The following is a 24,787-nucleotide window of genomic DNA, read 5'->3' on the forward strand; positions in this document are numbered from 1 at the left end:
AGGTATAGGCTCTTCCACTTTGATGGCCATGTTATTGGTAAAGATAAGGTTCAAAATATGGCCAGCAGCATGAGTGGGGGATTGTACATTTTGCACCAAGTTTAAACTTTTTAAAGCATCACCTAATAGGGTGGCTAGGGGACAGTTCGCCATGTCCATATGTACATTGAAGTCTCCTAGCACGGTGAGATTGGAGTATCGTAGAGAAAGGTTAGCGATACAGTCAAACAGTAATGGCCAGTAGGAGGCCGCAGTGTTTGGGGGTCTGTATATCAATAGCCCTGCCATCGAATGATTTTTAGAGAATTTAATATGGAAGGACATGGCCTCTATAGGCCCCAGATCTTCAATTTTCTTATGGGAAATTTCCCAGTCCTCCCTTAGAATTACGGCAAGGCCTCCCCCAAGCCTATTATCTGCTCTGTTAGCCGCAACCATTCTGTAACCCATAGGAATGGCTAGACAGATGTCCGGGTTTGAGCTTTCTCTCAACCATGTTTCTGTCACAAACAGTAAATCCCACTCATAGGTTTTTAGAAGCAGCCAGATTTCAGCGGCGTGCTTAGGGAGAGACCTGCAATTAATCAGAGCAGCCTTAATTTGTTTTTCACAGTTAGCATTGCATGGGGAATCAACACGCGGCAGTTCCTCATGAGTGTCATGGCCATTATATTCTGTCCGGGATAAACTATTTAAATTAAACTTGCAGGATCCACACTGCGACTTAGAGTACCCTCCTCCTCCTATCAACAACCTATCTAGCGAAACAAATCAAAGTTCATCTTTGACCCAGCCACCACAGTGCTAACAAACCGTTACAAAATCTATTCACAGCATGTGAATCCAGAAAAGATTCACGCTGCTAAACGTAGAGTTTCTTACCTGTTGATGTAGTTTTGAAGCTTGAGAATTTTCTGGATTCACTAGCGAATTCACCCTTCCATCCTTCAAAGAAGGAGGAGAGATTATAAAGGTTGACCGTAAGAAGGCATTACTTTATTATATACATAGGATGTAATTATTTGGATTCAATGATAATTTGTTGAGTGGGAATCAAGGTCACCAGCTTTTTATGGCTTTGGGAACAAACCATTTCAAGATGGTTATATTGACTTTTAGACATTATTCACTGCCTTTTAAGCTGCATTCTCAAGCTTTTTGTGCTTATTCCACTAGCGGTACCTCTTCACAGTCTGCAGTCTTACAAGGTGTTCCCCTTACATCTATTGATAGCTCTGCTATCAGGGCTTTAATGTATTCTTTTTTGATAGTCATTGTTGCCTTGTTTCTAAGGAGAGAAAATTATTGGTTCAATAGGGTGGTGTTGCAGTCATAAACTTTTAATATAGTCTTGTTTCTCAGCCCCTCTCCTGTTTGTTCTTGTCGAAATGGCTCCATCAATGAAGCTCCACTAGCAAGTATTGATTAGAATAACAGGTTATTTTACCATTACCATCGTTTATCATGAGTAATGTTCTTTTTGTTTAATGCTAGAGATCCATCAGATTCCTTATGATCCACCTTCCGTCATGAAGAGATGTTATTTTATTTGCTTTCTTTTTAGGTCTCGCCTGACCCAGCGCATGCGCTGGTCTGGCGAGACTTTTAGTAAGGGCTTCAAAAAATGCTACCATGGCCGGCCTACTGCTTGCGTGCATGTGCGCAGGTGCGTGCTTACGAGCAGAGGCGCCATATTGCTTTCCTCGTCATGCTCATTAAGCGCATCGCTCGCTGCGCTTGATCGCGATCACTTTCACTTTCACGGCCGTCACTAGCACTACGTCACTGTACGCGGTACACATCCATTCCACCAGATCCCCAAAATGACTTTGTTACACCATGATACGTGTTCCGTTTTGCATCTTTCATATTAAATGCTTATTTTGGTGCTTTAGCATGAAAATAGATGTTTCAAAACAAGAAAGTATCCATTTAACTGAGCAGATTAAATAATGGACTCCGCTGTTTAGCTGCTGTTGGGAATGACTTTTCAAGTGTTCCATTTCTTGTTCAGAAGGCAGGTTTCAGTGAAGCTGTGTTCTGCTAATTTGAGACGCACATTTGTTTGTTTACGTAAGTGGTTTTCACCTGCTTTCTGCACGGCTTATGTAATATATTGGGCACTGAGCAGACACTCTCATTTCCTGGAGAGAATGTTGGTTAAACGAAAGGCAGCAACGAAGCTGACCAACATGTTTGTATACATTATCATATAGATAATTAGAAGTAGTAACTCAAAGCCTTTTTTATGAAATTAGTATTTGATGGGACTGGTTGAACTTCTGCTAATTGTGAAAAATATTTCAAAGGAGTGACAGCGCCATGAAAAAACACACGCACGTACAATGCACAGACAGGTGAAAAATGACGAGTGATGCCATGCGTAGGGGTCTGTCGGGCTCATTGAGAGTTGTGACATGGAATGTCAGAGGCCTTAATGATCACCGGAAGCTGCGCAGGGTGTTGCACTATTTTAACAGGCATAGTATAGATGTGGCCTTCCTGCAGGAGACGCACCTCCCTAACCAGAGTCAGATGCTGCGCGCGAAAGGGGTACTGGGGAACGCGTTGGGGGCTGGCTTCACAACACATGCTAGGGGTGTGATGATCTGGACAAACACTAAATCAACTTATAAGTTGCAGTTGGTCTCAGCGGACGGGGGAGGCAGGTTTGTAATAGCGCGCTGTCAGGGCAGTGGTCTCGATCTACTGCTAGTAAATGTCTATGGACCAAACTATGACTGTCCGGAATTTTATGAATCCCTAGTAACCGCCATAAGGGGCTGTGGAGTACCGAATATTCTGTGGGGCGGAGACTTTAACATGGTCCGGCAGCCGGACCTGGATAGATCGGGGGGCCGGCACAGAGCCCCGGCAGCTGCAGTCAAGGTAGTCGATAGAGCTCTAATGAGTTTGGCATTGGCGGATGTCTGGAGAACACTCAACCCGACGGAGGGGGGCTACACACACTATTCGGCATATCATGACCTACATACGCGTATTGACTACTGGCTGGTATCGGTGTCTCTTTTGCCGCAGATACGTGCCTGCCAGGTACTGCCGCGGACTCTCTCCGATCACTCCCCTATACTGCTGACCATCTCTACACCGAAAAAGACTATTCCGCCCTTTGCGTGGCGGTTCCCCCGTACTCACTACTTGACCCCCTCTTTAGGGAGGAAATAGCGGAAGCGATAACAGAATATTTTGACATCAACACTGGCACAGTGGATAGTTTCCAAACGGTCTGGGAAGCCTTTAAGGTTTGCATCAGAGGGGTGGCCATGGCTAAGCACTCTGGGGTGCTCCGCGATCTCCGGCGTCGGTTGAGGACCTTAGAGAGTAGACTGGGGGACTTGGAGGTTCGGCAGCAAAGAGAGGGGAGAGACGACGTGACAGAGGAGTTAAAAAAAGCTCTGGCAGATTATCATGAGGCGGCAGACGCGGAGGTGAAACATTTGGGGAAGTATGCTACTGCCAGGGTATATGGGGAGGGGGAGAGACCCAGTTCTGTTCTTGCTAACATGCTGAAGACTCGTAGGAGTAAGGCCAATGTCACCAAGATCAGATCGGAAGGAGGGGAACTGCTAACGGATGATGATGAAATAGTTGAGCGCTTTAAGTCGTATTACGCTAAGCTTTATGCCTCGAGACAGACGGACATGGACGACAGTATACGGGACTACTTAGATCATATAAAACTGCCCTTCCTGTCCAACTCGCACAGGGAATACTTAGCCCTCCCCATAGAGAAGGATGAAATACTAGAGGCGCTAGCAGGAATGAAGGCGAACGGAGCGCCGGGAGCGGATGGCCTCACGGTCACGTTCTATAAAACTTTTATAGACTTGCTGCTTCCGCATATTTCGACTCTGTTCGATGACATCTGTGTCAAGGGCCAGCTGCCACGCTCTATGTGTGAGGCTATCCTTGTGGCTATCCCCAAACCAGGGAAGCCCCCGGAGGAGTGCAGCTCATATCGGCCGCTCTCCCTGCTCAATGTAGACGCCAAGCTGTTTGCAAAGGTATTGGCTACGCGACTGGCGCTGCTCACCCCAGAGCTGGTGGCCCCGGAGCAGGCGGGGTTTGTACCGGGCAGGAACCTTACTTACAATCTGCGCACAGTGTTTGGCACTATTCAACATGTTCGGCCGGAGTCGAAAGCACTCGCGGTCTTCCTGGACATGGAGAAGGCGTTTGACTCTGTTGAGTGGCCCTTCATGAGCCAGGTATTGACCAGAATGGGACTGGGGCCGGTTTTTTTGCAGATGATCGGGGCGCTCTACAGGAGTCCAACTGCAAGAATACGACTTGGTGACAGGATCTCTGATCCGATCCCGATTACTAGAGGGACGCGACAGGGGTGTCCATTGTCACCCATTTTATACGCTATAGTCGCGGAGCCCCTGGCATGCGCATTACGGGAGTACCACGCCCTGCGGGGGGTGAGCTTCCCTACCTATAAGATTGTGGTCTCGACGTACGCAGATGATACACTGCTGTACGTTAGAGATCCGGAGAATAATTTGTCGCCGGTGCTACGTGAGGTGGTGCACTACGGAGCGCTGTCTGGTTTATGTGTTAATTGGTCCAAGTCTATAGCGTTCCCATTGACTCCGTCTACTACAATCTTTGAAATGGACTATCCGCTTCAGTGGTCTGACGACCCAGTCAGATACCTGGGTATACAGTTGCATGTCGACTCTGAAATAGTACTGCGGGAAAATTATGGTAGGGCAATTGATAAGCTGGAGGATGACGTGGAGAATTGGATCGGGCTGCCCTTGTCGCTGCTAGGTAGGATATCAATCATGAAGATGGTGATTCTGCCCCGATTCCTATTTCTGTTTGCTAATATTCCTATTGTGCTGCCGCGCTCCTTCTTCGCTAGACTTAATAAGTCCTTGTTGCGACTTGCGTGGGCGGGCAAACAGGCGCGTGCTAGCTGGCGAGTATTGACACTACCTTATTGTATGGGTGGCCTAGGGGCGCCGGATCTTGAGCTGTACTACAGGGTGGCGCAGGGTGCACAGGCGCATAGCTGGATGCACGGGGAGGAGTCGATCCCATATCTAAAGCTGGAGAGACTGTTTGCTGACCCGCTGACCCTCCCAGCGATAATATGTGAGCCGATGGATCGTAGGGTGGGCTTCCTGGACTCGCTAAACTCCACTAGACATGCTTGGCATTGTATACTACAACAAACGGCAGGGGCGTTACTATATTCACCATTAATGCCCCTGGAATGGGTGGGGTGGCTTCCTCCTTGCAAGGACACAGGAGTGACGCGAGCCCTTGATGAGCTTGGAGTCAATACGATGGGAGAGTTGTTTGTGGACGGCAGGGCTAAGACTTGGGACGATGTGGCGGCGGAGGCTGAAGCCCCCACCCAGTTGCAACGCTTCCAGTTCCATAGAGTGAGGGGGCACTGAGACGGCACTTGGGAGATGACATGGCGGAGCCCCCGGAGGTCCCGGAGTTAACTTACCTCATTAAGCAAAAAAGTCCTCGCAAGCTGATATCGCATCTGTACAACATTGCGCTGTCGCAGAGGTCCCGGCAATACACCAAGGCTAGATTGGCATGGCAAAGAGACTTGGATACTGTCATAGATGACGACATGTGGTCGTACTGCTGTGCAGGCACTCGCAGGATCTCGCTACACGGCAAGCATAGATTGGTACACTTCAAATACATAAATAGAACATATTACACACCGGAGAGGATGCATAGGTATGGCCTTAGAGAGGAGGCGTCATGCGACAGATGTAGACATCCGGTAGCAGACTTCTACCACTTAGCGTGGGATTGCCCGGGCATCCACAAATTCTGGGAAGCTATTTTTCAGGAGATAGGTAAAATAGCCACATTGGAGCTCGCCCCTGACCCTGCTGTTGCGCTTTTAGGCTATTCTAAGGGACTGCCTAGGGCGGTGCGGAGGCTTGTAGATCTGGGACTGCTAGTAGCAAAGCGCAGGGTGGCGATGTGTTGGATGAAGGGGCCCCTTCCAACAGTTAAGCAGTGGGAGCAAGATATACTATACTGCTGCACGCAATCAGATACTTATAGCGAACTACTCTCGCCCAGAAGCAGGCCAAAAAATTTTTGGGGCCTATACGCGGAATACCTAGGGAGGGACCGCACGGAAACGGACGCAGAGCTGGGGGCGGAAAGCAAGGGGAGCGCAGGGGAAGCTATTGTCTAACTAGTTGCTGCGATATATGTCGGGCATAGGAGGCGGCATCGGCGTTGGGAGGCGATTGTGTCCTCAGTACAGAGGGGGCGTCAAGGCTTGAGAGTTCATCACGGTCATTCGTGACATACAGGCGGGTGTGTGATGTTCTGCAGCGGGGGGAGCGGCTCTCTGTGGGGAGCCGCGGCTCTAGATGGTGTATGAGAGTAGGCAACATGTGAGGGCTACGGCCCATGTGATGCTACAGGCTCGGGTGAGGGTGGGGTGGGAGTTGGGTGTTTTGTATAAGGTATGTTAACTGAGAAAACTGCGGACTTTGGTGAAGATCACTACTATGGCAAGGATGTACTATGCTGAACTATCGGACGCTCCTAACGCATTACTGATTCGACGATTGTGCTGACAGGAGTGGAGGGAGGTTGGGATGTGCGGTGCCACGAAATATCTCACGAAGTTTATTCAGCCGGCCTCAGGGTTGTAGGCATGAAGCAATGTACATCACTGTGAGCGGATCATTAATAAATTAAAAAAAAAACAAAAAAAAAAAAAACACACGCACGTAACCTTTTTGATTGTGATTAATATATATTTGCGATACGTATTTCTTGCATTACCCAATTTTTGTTCTCCTCCCCCCCCCCCCCCCCTTCAACCTCTCTCCCTTTATTTCTGCGTCATCTTTCACCCTCTCTCTTCCTCTCCCTGGACCTCACCATCTTCCACCTTCCTTCCCCGTATATCTGTGTATAGCGGCGCTCTCTTAATATCCACCCATCTCTCTCCCCCCACCCCCCGACTTTTCTCATTATTTCCCTCTGGCTCTTTCTGTCTCACTCACTGGTCCCCCCCCCTTGCTCCTGTGGAGCTCGCTGCTGTCTGTGCTCGTCCCTGCGATGGATGCGCTGCTGTACGTTATGAGGATACTAGGCATCTCTGGCCGCTTTGATAATTCTACTATGTGTTTGTGCATATTTATTTAAGTTGTGTCCAGAAGTGTGTGTGTATGCACCTTAGGTTCGTGAACCCTGCAGTGGTTATCAAGGGCAAGGAAGCAGTGACCTTCAGGAATGTACAGTTTAGATATGTTCCTCTCTCAGTTAGATGCTGGTGTTTGCTTGGCATGTTTGCCATCTGCCCCACTGAGTGTCTTCCTTTCCGTTTCCCCTTTGTATGGAAAGTATTTAGCTCTGTTCGGGGCTCGAAGGAGAGCGCGGGCCCCTGAAGGATTCTGGAATTTTATCTCCAATTCACGTCTCGGTTCACAATCTGGAAGACGTAACACCGTTGCCCCTTGTGCTGCAACTCACTGCCAATTTCCCTGCCTTCCACTTACCCTTTTCCTTTCCTAATTTTGCCCAGTTTCTTGCCGCCTGTGTGCCACAGTTCCAGGCCTTCTGTCTGCCATGCTTCCCTGTGTCTCCTCTGCTTCCCTGTCTCTCCTCTGCTTCCCTGTCTCTCCTCTGCTTCCCTGTCTTTCCTCTGCGTCCTTGTCTCTCCTCTGCTTCTGTCTCCTCTGCTTCCCTGTCTCTCGTGTGCTTCCATGTTTCTCCTCTGCTTTCCTGTCTCTCTTCTGCTTTCCTGCCTCCTCAGTTTCTCTGTGTCCGCTGCCTCTCCGTCTCCTCTGCTTCCCTGTCTCGCCTCTGCTTCTCTGTCTCTCCTCTGCTGCCCTGTCTCTCCTTCTCTGTTTCCGTGTCATCCCTGCTTCCTTCTTAGGGGGTAGCACAGAGAGGACTCCTGTAGGCTCCGAGCTTAATAATTGTCGCTAGCAATGTTAAAATTACATTGTAGGTCAAGGAGAGGATGTGGCTAGAGCGGCCGAGTTTGAAGTTGGAGAACCAACCAGGTTCGAGTCTCGGCGTCAGCTCAAGCACCCTGTTATTCTGGGCAGATCACTTAATATCCCCTTTACCTAACAAAATGAATGTGTCCATCCGTAATGCAACTTATGCTCATGTAAAGCGCTCTGATACTTTATGGTCGAGTTCACGCTATATACAAGTCCAACAAAAACAATCATTTGCAATGCAATAGGTCTCACATTACTGAATGTTTGAGCTATTGGCTTTGCATATAATAATGCAACAACAATAGCTCAAACTTTCAGTAATGCGAGACGTATTGCATTGCAAATGCTTCTTTTTTTAGTGTGTGCTGTGCTGCTGACAAAGGAAACCCTTCGATGCCAATCAGGCTTTTAAATAATGAGTTCAGTGCGAGGGTGATGTACGAAGTTTAAAAAATGAGAGCTTGGCATAACTCCGGAGGCTGAAGTGTCGGTGGTGGGGTTGGTTGGACGAGGGGGGGGTCTGTGGCCATCCAGAGTCTCCTACCTCCAGTTCGCACAGTCTAGGGCACTTCCCTGTCGTTATTTGCATATAAAGTGATATATATATTTTGCATCGCTATTCAGTGGTGGGTTAGGGGCAGGTATATTTCCGTCCGAAACGAGCTGAATGTTTTAGTGAGAGCAGGGGGTGGGGGAGATTGACGGGCGCAATTTACGGCGCTCTCGCGGTGGTAGGTACAGTGTCGTCGATATGGCACATGTATGATCGAGCCTTTTATGGTTTCGACATGTTCGAGGCATGTGGGCTGCTGAATTCATATCTGTGCATAGATCGCCGCCTAGTGTTGGGTCCGGATGTTTGCACGTTGTTGTCCTGGAAGAGTCTTCGAAGTATCCTTGGATAGGTGACTCCTCCCCTGGACTACAGTGCGCATGGGCATCCTCTCCATCCTCAGATTGTTTTTTTCCGCCATTGGGTTCGGATGTGCTATCTTAGCTCAAGTTAGGAAAATATTTGGTCGAGGCCAAAAGGCCTTTAGTTCGCGTCGGTACTGTTTATCGATCGGGTTTCGATAGAATTTTGTTAGTTTACTAACTTTCAGCACCGACTTCTTTCGCATTTACCTGTCCATCGACTACTTCGACGATGGAATCCAGGACGCCATTCAAAAGGTGTCCGGTATGCAATGCGAAGTACCCACACATCGACGTCCATCCGGTGTGCAACAAATGCCTTTCGCCGGACCACGACGAATCGACATGCATGGCCTGTGCCCGGTTCCGTTCAAAGAAGACTCTAAGGAACCGAAGAGCGGCGCGACTCGAGGCGCGGCACGCGGCACCGGCCCCAACGGACATCTTCGACGAGGCCGACGTCGAAGAATTAGAAGTCATACCCTCCAGTCCCGTTTCCGAACACGACCCCGGATCGGACGAGGGCGACGAGTCACTCTTCCACAGAGGTGAAGACGACACCGAGGTAGGAGACGACAAGGAGGCCTTAGGGGCCGAAGAGAGTAGCTCCAATGATGAACAAGGCCTACCTGTTCAAACCGAAGAAACACCAGCGCCACAGCCTTTGGCTCCGGTCGAGGGATCGCCTTCGGGCCTTACCCGAGACCCATCCCGTAGTTCTTCGGCCCCGCCCTCGGGCCCGGCCTCGGACGTTCAGCGGCAGCCATTGCTGCATAAGCCAGCTGGTTTCCCTACCACGAAACCGAAACCGAAAGCTGCTCCGGTTCATACGAAACCGAAACTGAAAGTGGCGCTGGTCGGATCGAGGCCTTCCACGCCTTCGACGCCAGCGCAACGCGTCGGCACCGACCGCACCAAGAGGGACTTCGGTGCCGAACTGGAATCGGGCGACATCGGAGTCGACAAACGGAAAAAGGCCATCGGCACCGAGAAACCTACTCGGCTACCGACGCCAGCTACACCGAGGGCAATACCGCCTGCTTCGCCTCGCGTCGCTCCCTCGACGACGCCGAAGCCTCACGTATCGAGGACGTCGACGGTGATCTCCACACCTCGACTCGAGGACCCGCCGGCACCGAAAAAATCCACGCCCGGCTCTACGAACCTGCCCGGTCCCAAAGCCTCAAAGACGCCCCAAGTGCGGCCTGCTGCGACGCAAAGCAACAAAACCACGGCGGCCCTCAAAGACCCGATCGGAGCTCCGGCAACCTCTACGGGGCCAGCCAACATTACCTTCGGCTTGCCTCCGTCAACAATCCCGAAGATGTTCCAACTCAGGACACGGGTTACCCAGACTCCGGTTCCACCGGACGAGACGTCTCCGTCACGTGTCATCGACGCCGACACTGGCAGGATGATTCTCCACGACCGAAGAATAACTTCGGAACCGCCATTGGACCCTTTCAGGATCCCACTAAAAAGGAAGCTGCCTGTGGAATCAGAACCTCTCCTTTATGAACCGTTCCATTCCTCCTACCAGGATCCACACCGGTTCTCCCCCACACGCTCCGACACGGATGCATTGGAGGACTACATGGATGACCAAGCACCCTACCATGTAGACACAGACCCTGATGACCAGCAGGACCCTGATCAAACTTGGGGCGACCCTGCAGACCCCAGTGCACCTCTCGATACACAGGACCCACAACTCTATGGGGCAAAAACATCTCCCACGGAGGATACTGCGGCGTTCAACGCTCTTATTGAACGTGCTGCAAATAACCATGGGGTACAGCTTCACTCAGATACCATCGAGGATGACTTTCTAATGGACACTTTTGCATCCTCAGAAAGACATGTAAAAACTCTGCCAATGCTGAAGGGGGTCCTCAAACCAGCTAAGGACATTTTCAAGGAACCCACCAGGGCACGAGTGATAAACCCCAGGATTGATAAAAAATACAGATCAGCACCTGGGGATCCTACTTACATCAAAGGACAATTACCACTCGACTCCATCGTCGTAGCGAATGCTCGCAAGAGGGCACACTCGCAAACGACAGGTGACGCTCCTCCCCCGGACAAAGAGTCCAAGGTGCTAGAGACCTCCGGCAAGCGGGTTGCCGCCCAGGCTGCCAACATATGGCGCATAGCCAACACTCAAGCGCTCCTCGCTCGCTACGATAGAGCGCACTATGACACCTTGGAGCAACTACTCCAACATCTCCCTGACCAGTTCAAAGAAGGTGCAGAAATCCTTATCAGAGAGGGACAGCTACTCACAAATGCTTCCATCAAATGTGCACTAGATGCTGCAGACACAGCTGCCAGGGCCATAAACACAAGCGTCATGCTGCGACGACATGCCTGGCTACGAATCTCAGGATTCAAGCCTGAGGTACAAAACAACATACTGAACCAGCCCGTCAACCCCGACTATTTATTCGGCCCAGAGGTTGACACCACCCTCGAAAAGATAAAAAAGGACACGGACACTGCAAAGTCCATGGGCGCCCTCCAAACTCAGTCCTTTCGGAGCGGCTCCTTTCGTCGCCCCGGAAACAAGGGGGCAGGTAGAGGACAGGGGTCACAACAAACGTATAACAAAGGCAATACACAGACCACCTACGATAAAAACACCCGAGGTGGATATCGTGGCTCCAGTACAAAGGGCAGAGGACGTGGCTACGGCAACACCAGGTCCTCCCCCAAGAACAAGCAGTGACGCCCTCTCCCTTCCTCCCGACCACATAACACCTGTCGGGGGAAGACTACAAAGGTTCCTGCCCACGTGGAACTCCATCACCACGGACAGGTGGGTCAAAGATATTGTAAAATACGGTTACTGTCTGGAGTTAACCTCCACTCCGCCCACAATACCACCAAGAAACCGTCCTATGTCCTCAGAGCACTTAACGCTCTTACAGCAAGAGGTGCAAAGTATGCTTCTAAAAGGCGCTATAGAGGTCGTACCCATCCACGAGCAGGGTACGGGGGTTTACTCCCTCTACTTTTTAATTCCAAAGAAGGACGGGTCGCTCAGGCCTATATTAGACCTGAGACCCCTGAACCATTACATTCTTTCAGAGCACTTTCACATGCTCACCCTACAGCAAGTCCTTCCGCTTCTCAAGCAGGGAGACTTCCTAGCCTCACTGGACCTCAAGGATGCGTACTTTCACATACCCATCCACCCCTCACACAAAAAATACCTCAGGTTCACTGTTCAGGGGCAGCACTATCAGTTCAAAGTCCTTCCCTTCGGCGTGACAACAGCGCCCAGGGTTTTCACGAAGTGCCTAGCTACGGTGGCAGCACACTTACGGAGGCAGCATATACACGTCTACCCCTACCTAGACGACTGGCTCGTTCAAGCGAAGTCAGCCCAGCAATGTGCAAGCCACATGTCCCGCACCATTCACCTTCTTCACAGTCTGGGATTCTCACTAAATTACCCAAAGTCCCATCTCCAGCCCGCACACGTACAACAGTACCTAGGTGCGACTATAGACACTCTGGCGGCCACAGCTCAGCCAAATTTAGTGAGGATCAACAGCATACAACTGCTGATCTCCAAGTTCAAACCCAATCACTCGCTTCCAGCGCGAGTGTTTATGCAGTTGATAGGCATGATGGCCTCCTGCATCTTCATAGTCCCGCACGCGAGGTTACATATGCGCCCACTTCAGGAGTGCCTAGCACGTCAGTGGAATCAGGCTCAAGGACATTTGAAAGACCTAGTGTTGGTGAGCGGTCGGGCATACAACTCTCTGCATTGGTGGAATCCACAAAACCTTTGCAAGGGCCGACCGTTCCAAGAGCCTGTTCCACAAATAGTACTGACAGCGGACGCGTCTCTCCAGGGATGGGGAGCTCATGTACTCCACTACACAGTGCAGGGACTATGGACTACACAACAAAAGAAGATGCACATCAACCTTCTGGAACTGATGGCAATCTTCCTGGCCATGAAGGCATTCAAAGTACATCTGTGCAACAAAGTCGTATTGATCCGGACGGACAACATGACTGCCATGTACTACATACAGAAGCAGGGAGGAACACACTCTCCACAGTTGTCTCATCTGGCTCAGAGCATGTGGAAGTGGGCCATTCAAAGGAACATGTTCCTCATGGCGGAACACCTCCCTGGCAAGGACAACCAGATGGCGGATCTGCTCAGCAGACACAGCCACCAGATGCACGAGTGGGAGTTACACCCATCAGTACTCCAACCGTACTTCCAGCAGTGGGGTCATCCAGAGATAGACCTATTCGCGACAAGCGAAAACGCAAAATGCCAAAGCTTCGCCGCCAGATTCCCACATCCGCAGTCGCAGGGCAATGCGATATGGATGAACTGGTCCGGCAGATTTGCGTACGCTTTTCCCCCAGCGCCGTTGATACCGCTGGTAGCTCGCAAACTACGACAACACTCCCTGACACTCGTCCTAGTTGCTCCCACGTGGGCACGCCAGCCGTGGTACACCACCTTCCTCGAACTTTCCGTGGTGCCGCATCAAAGGCTGCGGATCAAACCCGCGCATTTGACGCAGAACCATGGAGAGGTTCAGCACCCAGATCCGCAACAGCTGAACCTGGCGATCTGGCTCCTGAAGTCCTAGAGTTTGGCTATCTCAACCTACCACCTGACTGTATGGACATCATCAAGGAGGCCAGGAGACCCACTACCAGGGCTTGCTATGCAGCCAAATGGAAAAGGTTCGTCATTTATTGCGGTAATAATGACATCAACCCGCTGGACGCATCCATCCACAACATCATCTGTTACCTCTTACACCTATACCGATGCAATCTGGCGTACACCTCTATACGTGTCCATTTGACCGCAATATCAGCCTATCTGCAAACCAGGCAGCACCTCTCTCTATTCAGAGTGACTGCCATCAAAGCATTCTTGGAAGGGCTCAAACGAGTCATTCCACCTAGTCACCCACCGGCCCCAATGTGGAACCTCAACTTGGTCCTCACACGCCTGATGGGTCCACCCTTTGAACCTCTACACTCATGCGAGATTCAATTCCTTACCTGGAAAGTGGCCTTCCTAGTAGCGATCACTTCCCTCAGAAGAGTTAGTGAACTCCAGGCACTAACCGTTCAAGAGCCATTTATTCAGGTTCACGCCAACAGGGTCGTACTACGTACCAACCCCAAATTCATGCCCAAGGTAATATCGCAGTTCCACATGAATCAGACTATTGAACTGCCCGTTTTCTTCCAAAACCCACAAACTGTTGCAGAAAGGGCACTACATACACTAGATGTACGGAGGGCCCTCATGTACTACATAGACAGGACTAAACCATTCAGGAAGACAAAACAACTGTTCGTTGCCTTTGCCCCACACCACAAAGGTAACGCCATCTCCAAAGCAGGGATAGCCAGATGGATAGTTAAGTGTATTCAAATCTGTTATCAAAAGGCAAAACGCACATTAACTATTCCACCACGAGCCCACTCAACACGTAAGTTGGGGGCTTCCATGGCCTTCCTAGGAAATATTCCCCTGCATGATATATGCAGAGCAGCCACATGGTCCACTACACACACATTTACAAAACACTATTGTGTAGATGTGCAGTCAAAACAGCAGGCAGCTGTAGGACAGGCTGTTCTCAAGACACTTTTTCAGACCGCTGCAGCTGGCACGGGTAGCCGCCGCTAATAGAGGGCACTGCTATGTATTCTATGCACAGATATGAATTCAGCAGCCCACATGCCTCGAACTGAATATGCTACTTACCAGTATGCATCTGTTCTTGGCATGTAGGGCTGCTGACATTCATATCGCCCTCCCTCCTCCCCGGCGCCTGTCGCAGCTGCAGCTCTCAGAATTACTGCAAGCATGGTCATCACTTTCTGTATCTACTCCATCACTGCCACAATGGCGAAAAACAATCTGAGGATGGAGAGGATGCCCATGCGCACTGTAGTCCAGGGGAGGAGTCACCTATCCAAGGATACTTCGAAGACTCTTCCAGGACAACAACGTGCAAACATCCGGACCCAACACTAGGCGGCGATCTATGCACAGATATGAATGTCAGCAGCCCTACATGCCAAAAACAGATGCATACTGGTAAGTAGCATATTCATTATTGATCACACCACACGGGGTTTCTTCGCAAAACTGTAATACGCCCCACTCTTTATGTTTTCAGACGCAGTGTTTTTTAGTGTGTGCTGTGCTGCTGACAAAGGAAACACTCCGATGTCAATCAGGCTTTTAAATAATTGAGTTTGGTGCGAGGTTGATGTACGAAGTTTAACAAGCAGTGTTCTTTACACTGTTACATGGGAAGCAAACGAAAATGAAATGAATCACATTCTATGGCACAGAATGAATAATCACACTTGCAAACATTGTAATCAGCTGGCAGAAAGGTGTGACTGTTTACTGATACGTCGTTACGGTTTAAGAACACTGCTATTGGTGGGGAGCTGCACTTTGAAGAAGTTGGCTGTGCAGTACATGCTAAGTGTATCCAGTTGTTGGAACAGAACATTTGGCGCTGAATAGAGGTACAGCCGATAACAGCACAGCGGCAGAAAATAACCGCAGAGAGGCAAACTGCCACTCGGAGGTTTCATTGACACATTGTTCACAGCCAGATGAATTGCCTGTGATTAAAAATAAAGCCGTAAGATAGTGTTACATGCTCAAAAACACCACCTCCCCGTCCAAAACCAACTTGTAGTGCACTACACTTTTAAAAAGACGTACATTAGTTTGATTCAGTTACCCCAAAACACATGAGTATTGGCTTCGTAATAAATGTAATGCCTGCACAAAAATACGTTAAAAAAAAGTAATCGTTTGTTGTAAAAATAATTTAAATGTTTGAGTTCTTAGGGTCAAATTTGTATCATAAGACCAAAGATGCCAACTTTAAATTTGGAAGGGAGCAGGCTCAAGTCACAGCAGTACCTCACCATGCTATAATTGTAGACATCATTCGAACCCCCGCTAAAGGCTAAAGCCTAAAGTGTTCCGTCTGAAGACGTGGTTTTCGGGGGCTAAAAGCAGACAGAAAGTCTGCTAGAGTGTGATGTTTTCAGAGTGAAAATCTACACTTGAGAAAGGAAACAATGTCAGGCTAATGAAGCGCTAAGAAGCAGAGCGAGACAGATCGCAATCTATTCGTAGGCAGCATCTGTGGGATGTCGAACCAGCACAGCAGGACGGTAAATTTGTGTTCACACCATCGGCAGGCCGGCAACTATCTAAAATAAAAGCATTTGATGTACATCTCGCAAAAGTTAACCAAACCTCTTTAGCAAGAATTAGTTTATACATTTTCTACAAATGTACCGGGTAAAGCTTTGAACTTTCAAAAACCCAGTATCTCTTCGGCACAAATTAAGCAGTACAATATCATTCAATGCTTAAAATCCACAACGCCCCCAGCTTGTGATGTAGTAGGCTGTTAAATATATATCTTGCTAGCAGAAGCCCCTGTGTGCACCTAAATAAAGCACTAAGGTTTAAACGTGTGAGGCATATGTAATAAATAAACGATAATAAATAAAACGTTTAAGCTAAAATTCAATGTTCACCATAGTATACCGCCTAACTAAATTTTTGCTATTCCGATTAGTGCACCGAAGCAGGTTTGAGTCATAGCCTGTCTTTAAAAAAAAAAACGCTAACGTTTTGTTTGTGTAATGTAACTAGTGGCTAGGTAAAACGGTGCAATACTTTAGGGCAGAAATGCTGCAAAGGTAACATATATTTCTTCCACTCGTATGACGGTGAAAAAGGAGAGTCCGATTGACATCACTAAGGCAATTTGTAGATGTTAGCATACTGTTGCGCGAAACTGGCATGTTTCTACGCCGTTCACCGCAGCCATATATATAACCAAAATGAAAACATAGCTGCACGCAGCCATGACTGTTCCTATGCAAATAGGGGTCAAATAATGAAACGTTTCCTCGACATATAGTAAACAAGCTACAGTTCAGTCTGTGTGGCTGAAGTCATGTTTGTGAACCAAACACTATTTTATTGCACGGACGGCAATGTTCAAAGCACCTGCCCTGGAACGTCAAATAAATCCAGCGCTGCGCTGAGTATGTTAAAAAAAAAATACAAGTAATATCGCACGAAGCGCTTGAAAGTTTAATTAAATAAACATAACATCCCGCAAAGCGTGCGCTCTGAGCATCCCCCTACATGTTTTAAAAATAAAAGTAACTACGTGATGTATGTGAAGCGGGCGCCATAGTATTTAAATGTTTTAAAAACATCAAAGCGGGCACCATACTGAAACACATAGCGGCGTCCGTGTATTTAAAACGTATGCGCGTGACAGACTGTAAAGCGCTGAATGTTGGAGGAAAGCATGCCTTGCCTGCAGTAGGAGAAACGCATTGAAGAAATTAGTGCTTACAAATTAAATAAGACGTACCGTGTAACAAACGAAGTACAAGCGGACGCGAAAGTGAAAGTGATCGCAATCGCGATCAAACATCAAAGCGGCCATGAAAGTGAAAGAAAACGAATGCTTTCAGGCTGCCAAATGGTGCGCGCGCCCGGAGCACATGCACTGTAGTTGGCGGCCTGAAATGCACTCGTTTTCACTTCCAAAAGTCGCTTACTATAAGTCTCGCCAGAGCAGCGCTAAAGCGCCGTCTCAGGCGAGACCTAAAAAAGCTTAGCGCAGTAAAGATAAACCGTGCATACCCACCTGTGCGACGTAAAACAGCTTACCTTAATGTTTTATATACATAACCGTTTAGATTGTATATCTAACCAATGAATGCGTATCGGGTTGACCTTTTGCTCCAAAAGATGCCTTTCCTAAAAAGTAACGCCTTATCCTACACGACTCTATGTTCCCGGGGAACTGCTTTCACAACTTCTGTTACCCTCGTTATACCATTGTTTTCAATACCAGACGAAATATAAGGGTGCTATTGTACTGTATGCTTTGAGTTCATAAAAACCAGCTTGTGTGGGAGTCAGAGTTCCTTTTATGTCAGATATTATTGTCAGTTTGATAATTAAAAGTTTTACAATTCAGACTTGTTCAGAAATGTATTGGAGGAGCAGAAGAAGGAGCCAGACCTGCTTTGTAAACGGTGCCTACTAAAGTTGCATAGCATAATGTGTATTTGTAAAGCACATGTTCACCCAACCTTAGTGCTGAATAACAGATGTTTGTTACCCAACGTTACTCATTTTATCGACCTCGGTAGGATTAATATAGTCGCCGGGATTTGAACCTGTGACCATAAGGTTGAACACAGGCCAGCCACTACCGTGAACGTATTAATCCACCAGACACAGCCAACGTTGTACCCGGAGACAAAGGAATCCATTAGGATATTTAATTCCTATAAACATAGTAACGCTACTGTTTTATCAATGTGTTGCAGATCACATCTCTAAACGGATATTCGGCATGTAGTGGTCTATTGAGGGGTCTGTACCAAGTCCGGTTTTTGGGAGGAATAAGGACACATTTCACCTACGGTTGGATAATTATCTGGGTTCAGGAGTTTCACCTAGACATCATATCTTTATCCTACATCGAATGAGTGATCTCTGCCCTTACTCTCTGTATTCTGTGCAGCTAGTTATACCGTGTCCAATTTTTTTTTTAAAAGGACACATGTCATATGTATCTAACAACTTGTCCTCCTTGATCTACACAAGGGAGTATAAACTTGTTAATTTTTGTAAGCAGCTCACAATAGAATAGGCCCTTTCTGTCTCTTAAAACATGGAATACCCTGTGTTTAGAAGTCTTTCCTGTTTCAGCAAGCAACACAAAGGTCATTTGTTCTCTACCATTTAGTCCTGATGAAATGGTTCATGTAATTTTATGCTGTGACAGGATGCCGCTGAGGCTCGACATGCACTTCACAAAAACCTTTTAAACTGGCTTTGAGTGTATTCGCAAGCTTATGATCGAGGACAGCTATTCTCCTTGTGCTAGTTTCACAGGGCAAAGAAAGCATAAACATGTTGATAAGGGGGGCAATTTCGTCTCATAACGACCTGCTATTTGGTATTGCTGAAAACACCCACATGTCCCTTTTTATCTGGCATATCCTGGCTTTTTCCTGGTTTTTATCTGCACAATCATCCTACTGTTCTTCTTTAACTCAGGCATGACTTTAGGATGGCAAGCAACCTGCATTTCAATTACATCGCTCATGTTACAGAGAATTGTGGTCTTGCTTTCAAGAATATGAGATGTGTCTAGGAGCACAAAGGTGAGAATGACCTACAACCGGTCAGTTAAAATGGGGTCAGTAAATGTACAGCCATAAAAAGTTGCTTTGTGAACGTAGGTACCAGCAGGCCAGGTGTTCATAAGTGAGGGGTGTCCGTGTGCACACATGAGAGAAAGTTCAGTGTGCACATAGTTTACACAAGCGAGATGTGACTAGGTGCACCCCAATTGAAAATGAACCATTAGGCAATTCAGTTTGTGGCTCGTGTTAAGTATATGACTAAAATAATTAGTGTACAGCGTCCAACAAAAGTTCAGGAACTCTGGAACCATACTGTAGATTTTTATGGTAGCCAAATAAAACACATTCAATTAAAATTAACCTAACGGCAACTTATTTACTCAGTCAGTGATTAATCTGAAGATCCGGCATAAATCAAGCCCTCATGGAGCTATGATGGCTATTCCTGATGTATATAAAATAAAGCTGTATGAATTATTACCATTGACAGGCTAAATATATACCACACAAATCAATTAATAAACTATATATTCTCCTCCCGGAATTGGCATTTAGGTTTTCTGTGTACACAGGCAGCGATGACAGGAGAAAGGGAAATAATTCAGAATTGTGTGCGAGATGAGTATATGCATATTTTGTTCGGCCATTTAAACCTGGGACTGGGTGTGTGGAGCCTGGGAGCAGACTGGCTGTGATAAGGTGACCCTCATCGTGTTCTATCCAAGGCTAACTTCTGTTTAATGATAAGGCTGTTCTGAGTCATCATTTAGCCTGGGGATGCCTGGACATATTTTAGATTTGTCTTAGCATGTGGGCATTCTGTCTTTGATTTTGAGGCAGTATTTAGGATTTTGAAGCTATGTTTCGGAATATGATGACTGTAGTTGACCTGTGATGTCTTTTCCCCTGGCGCATGATGACTGTGTTCCTCAGTTTTTGTGGTTGCGCCACTTGCCTTTCATGACAGTCTGTATATGGATGATATCTAAAATGCGTTTGAGCTAATTTTCTGATTTCGATTATCAGTTATTGTGCATTTGTTTAAACGTTAGTGATATACTTTCCCGCAACACCAACAGGTTCAAAGATCACGACATCTCTTATTGTGATGTCTCTAAGGTCAAAGGTTATGGGACGTCACTTCCTGCGATGTCATTGGGGGAGGGTCAAAGGACATGTGATGGCTTTTCCACTATCTGAAGCATTTTGGTGAATCGACGTCAATAACTTCAAATCATTTTCGTAACAGATGCAATGTCGTTCAGAGCCAGCACTAAACAATAGCCTTTCTTTTTAGAGCTCATCCCACTAAACCATGACAATTTGGCCTTCCATCATAAGGGGATGCCCTTCTCATTCAAAGCTTCTCAGCTGGGAGTGACCCATTATATAAATATCTTAAACAAAGTTCACCCAGTCCTGGGTTTTAGAGTATATTTTAAGAAGAAACCTTACTTCCGATTTAAAATCATTCACAGATAACGATGGGTTTTACATGTAAATCATAATGCGACTTGTAGGACACAAATTATATTATTAGTTTAAGGTTATAAACATCAGTAATACTTTGGTTAATTACAAATTAATATATACTTTTGGATTCTTTTTGTCTTGTTTGTACATAACAATTACAAGCTCATATTGATAGTTATACCTTTTTTAGTGAGACAAAGGTCCCTAGAGAAATTAAAAGGTGCCTAGATGGTTTGAGAGACCATTATAATGTGAGAAGTAAGTCTGTTATGCACAGCGTGCTGCATCCGGCACGGAAGGCTGTTTTTAGGACTGGCATGTCTGTTAACATCTGTTTACAATAGACAAACAGTGAGCTCTGGCTTCGTGTTAATCTTTGGGCATTTTTGCTTTCTTTAACTCTCTTTTTCATCATTCTGTCTTTATTGTGCCATTTTCATTTTCACCTTTATTTTATTTTCACTCGTTCCATCACCGTTTCATTTTCCTCCTTTCTCTACCGTCCTTTCTGTTTCTATATTCTTTCCTCTTTCATTTATTTGGTAGGCAAAAGACATTGTCATTTACAACGCCAATACCTAAAATAAAATTAAAAAAAAAAAAAAATACCTCTAACTCATAAATGCGAGACCAATTTGCATTGCAAATGCTTGTTAATTATTTATTATTGGCTTCAGTCTTTGGTCTTGTTCTTTTCTCTAATGGAGGCGTGGAAAAATGGTGGTGATGGAACTTGGTCACCAGTAGTTACTTGCCTTCTCAATATGTATGATATAATGGGATATAACCCGGCCTCTGTGTCCCATGTAGAAGTGGAAAATTTCGTGGTTCAATTAAGCTCCTGGGAAGGGGTTCAATCAAGCAATCTGCGGGAGCCCCTGTATCAATCAGAAAGAACGTTATTGAAGGCAAATACCTTTTTATTTTTAACAACAAATTTTATTGAGTTTATAACAGCCAGTGGGCGAACCCCAGTAAGCAGCATATAGGCAAATGACAAAATGCAAAAACATGAGATACTGAAGAGGGCCTCACCAGAAGATCTGCGAAACATTCGATCCAACATCCCACCCCTCCCCCAAACCCTGCACCACACTTCCCATGAGGAGCAATAAATACATGTACGATCACAAGAATAGGTCCACAGCTACAACCAATGAGCACATTAGATTGGGGAGTCATTGATAACCAGTCGCTCAATAGGGTCTGGATTAGCTGGCTGTAAAAGGAAGGACAGGTTGATACCCCTGTATTTAGCCCACCTAGTCCAGATTTTTCAATGTTTCTGCGGGCACCCCCGTGCCTGAAATACCGCCACTTCAGCCGACATACATTTGTCTAAGGCTGTTTTCCACGCTGGGAGAGGAAGACTTCCAATGCTGCGCAATGTCGCACTTGGCTAAGGTGAGGCCTAGGAACAGGTGTCTTTTATATCTGTTCCCTCCGATGTCTTCCGTGCTGTGAAGAAGTATCAGTCGAGGATCTGCCGGAATGTTCCACCCCAACGCATGCCTCAGATAGGACAACACACCCAACCAAAAATGTTGTAATGCACCGCAGCCCCAATCCGTGTGGAGGAATGACCCATCATCAGAGTTACAGCGGAGGCATGTAGGGGACTGAATAGCCCCCATCTTTCAAAGGCGAAGGCGAGTGTAATATATTCTGTGAAGGTATGTGAACTGAATCCACCTGTACCTAGAGGAGACGGCAGCATACCTGGGGCTGGCAAGGGCCTCAGTCCAATCATCGTCTGTCAGGGCCGGTAGATCCGCCTCCCACGCCGCCCTAGTCCTATGTATGTTCGTCTTGGAGTGTGTGGTCAAAGTTTGATAAATTTGGCGGATTTTGTGTCCTCCTAGATCCCCCATTAACAGTCTGCCCTCCAGTGGGTGGAATTCGGGTAAGGACTTGAGGTGGTTTATCAGGGGAGACAGGGCGTGGCGGAGCTGAAGATACTTATGAAACTGAGACTTGTGTAGGTCAAACTCCTCCTGCAGCCTCTGAAAGGATTTAAGCGTGGACCCATGCATCACATCTAGTGTAGATATTCCTAGAGTATCCCATCTGTGAAATCCGGTTAGAGTGGAGACGGGCCGGAGGTGCGTGCCTCGCCAAAGGGGAGTTGTGCCTATCAGCATGCCCCACTAGCCCATGGACCGGGACACACGTCTCCAGACCTGAATTACTGTACGGCAGGCCGGGGGAAGAGCTTCCAAGGACGAGTTACTGTATAGGAGACCAAGTAATGGGTATTCCGCCAGGAAGAGCCGTTCTACTGCATAGGCCGGATCGGCTTGAGGGTTGTACCACCATTCATTGATTACTAGGAGCTGAGACGCCCAATAATACGCCCGCACGTCCGCTGCTGCAATACCGCCACAGTAGGTGGATTGGATACAGGTCGCCAGGGCTACCCGAATCGCCCCTCCCCCCAGAGAAATCTGCTTAGGAGCGCATTGATCAAATACCTTGTTTTTTGTGTCTCCTTTAGATTGAGACACATCCAAGAGCTCTACTCGTAATTCATAATGGTCTACAGTTTGTTTATATAATATTTTAACATTTTAATGAGATTTCTATGGTGTTTTTTAATGCGATACTTATAAGTAACTATGCTAATAGACTTGACTTATACTTTTTGGGTCTGCCGTTTTCAGTATGTCCTGTGTGCTTCTTGATTACCTGCCTGAATTTAGTGCACAGACTTTCTAATCCATTTTCTGTATGTCCATATAAACCAGGATCAAAGTTTAGTTTTAGCCTCATTAGATATGTTCTCGTTCTTGACATTCAAAAATGATCAGTCTAAATTATCATGCTTTACTTTCTAGTTCAGTGTGGCTTCTAGAACCCTTTTAGTGGAATTGTCCAAGCTCACGCAGGAGTATAAAAAAAGCAGCACCTTTCCCTGATTTTTCGATTTTTAAGTTTTAAGTGTGTTTTTTCCTGTCGGAAGCACTTTCATAGACACTGGCTTTAATGTAATTTATTTAGTTTTAGCCTAAAACCTTTTGCCTGTTTACCAACAAACTTTGTTGAATAGAAACTGTGTATATGTTTATATACAACTAACATTTTGTTTAATTAAAGCGTTTTTTACATAACTTGAATACGTCCTGGTGGGCTGTAGTGTTTTATATAGCATTATATTTTACAGTGGGAGCAATAGATGCATAAAGTATAATACTTGAAAGCACGTATGTAGTATAGCGGTAAAGGATAGGCAGTTCATCGTTCTCAACAATAACAGAGACAGGAGGTTAGGTTAGTTGGATGATCTAGGGTTTGTGGTGGGAGCAACAGCAGTGGGTGTGCGGTGGGTCCTCCCAAGGTAAAAGCTTTCTGACACACAATTCTTGTATTCTGGTATGATAGTTCAGCCAGTGTATATACTTAATAGTGTAGGAGACATTGAGGAACCTCTTCAAAGAGGCACTGGAAGTGACAATTCGGATGAAAAAAAGGGGGTCTGTTCTTTGCCATTGGGGCATTCTTTGAGGAGGTTCTTGGCATTATTGATGTAAAAGAAAATAACATTAGTTTATTAACTGGTGCCTTTTCTATTCACTTGCAGACATGTCTTCCTTGACCTGGTAGGATCAATCAAAGTCCGTATAGATTAACTTTTGTCATGTGTTGCAGGTGCTGTTGATTGAAGAAAATGGCAATTTTCAGTTAAGCATACCCAAGAATTTTATTTGCGAGCATTGTTACGGAGCCTTCCGGAGTAGCTACCATCTGAAGAGGCACATCTTTATCCACACAGGTAGGGCTTGGATGATGTGGTTGCAATCATTCTAAACTAAAGATACTATGTCCACTATCAAACCCCATTATGCTCCCTGGTTGAAGACTAGTTGATTGTTATGCAGATTTGTAATGCGCACTATCAACTTAGAGGTATGCTGGTTGTGAACCGGTGTGAGTCTGTTCCACACCTAGGGCATAGTGACACTACTTGAAAAGATAGGTCTTCACTTTCTTGTGGAATTCAAAAAGAGAGGAGGAGGCTTATATGTGCAGCTGCAGGTCATCCCATGCTTTTGGAGCGATGTAGGAGAAGGATTGACCTCTGGATATGTTTTTTTGCATGTGTGGGGTTTGTGTAAGTAGATGTCTGGACGAGTGGAGGTGTTTGGAAGGTTTGTGAAAGCAGATATGTAGAAAAGTGCCCCTTTTTACATAGT

The 24,787-nt window shown here is 46.8% G+C and overlaps 1 protein-coding gene across 5 annotated transcripts in view; it reads left to right on the forward strand.

The window, feature by feature from the left end:
* The window catches only part of ZNF740 (zinc finger protein 740), a 240,497-nt gene that overhangs the window by 145,682 nt on the left and 70,028 nt on the right, over positions 1-24,787 (forward strand). For all 5 annotated transcript variants that reach the window (XM_085654652.1, XM_085654655.1, XM_085654653.1 and 2 more), the window contains exon 5: positions 24,243-24,366. In XM_085654652.1, the coding sequence (XP_085510778.1) occupies positions 24,243-24,366 (124 nt within the window). The remainder of the gene's footprint in view (positions 1-24,242; positions 24,367-24,787) is intronic.

The sequence above is a fragment of the Triturus cristatus genome, chromosome 4_1, assembly GCF_964204655.1.
Source record: "Triturus cristatus chromosome 4_1, aTriCri1.1, whole genome shotgun sequence".
Taxonomy (NCBI): domain Eukaryota; kingdom Metazoa; phylum Chordata; class Amphibia; order Caudata; family Salamandridae; genus Triturus; species Triturus cristatus.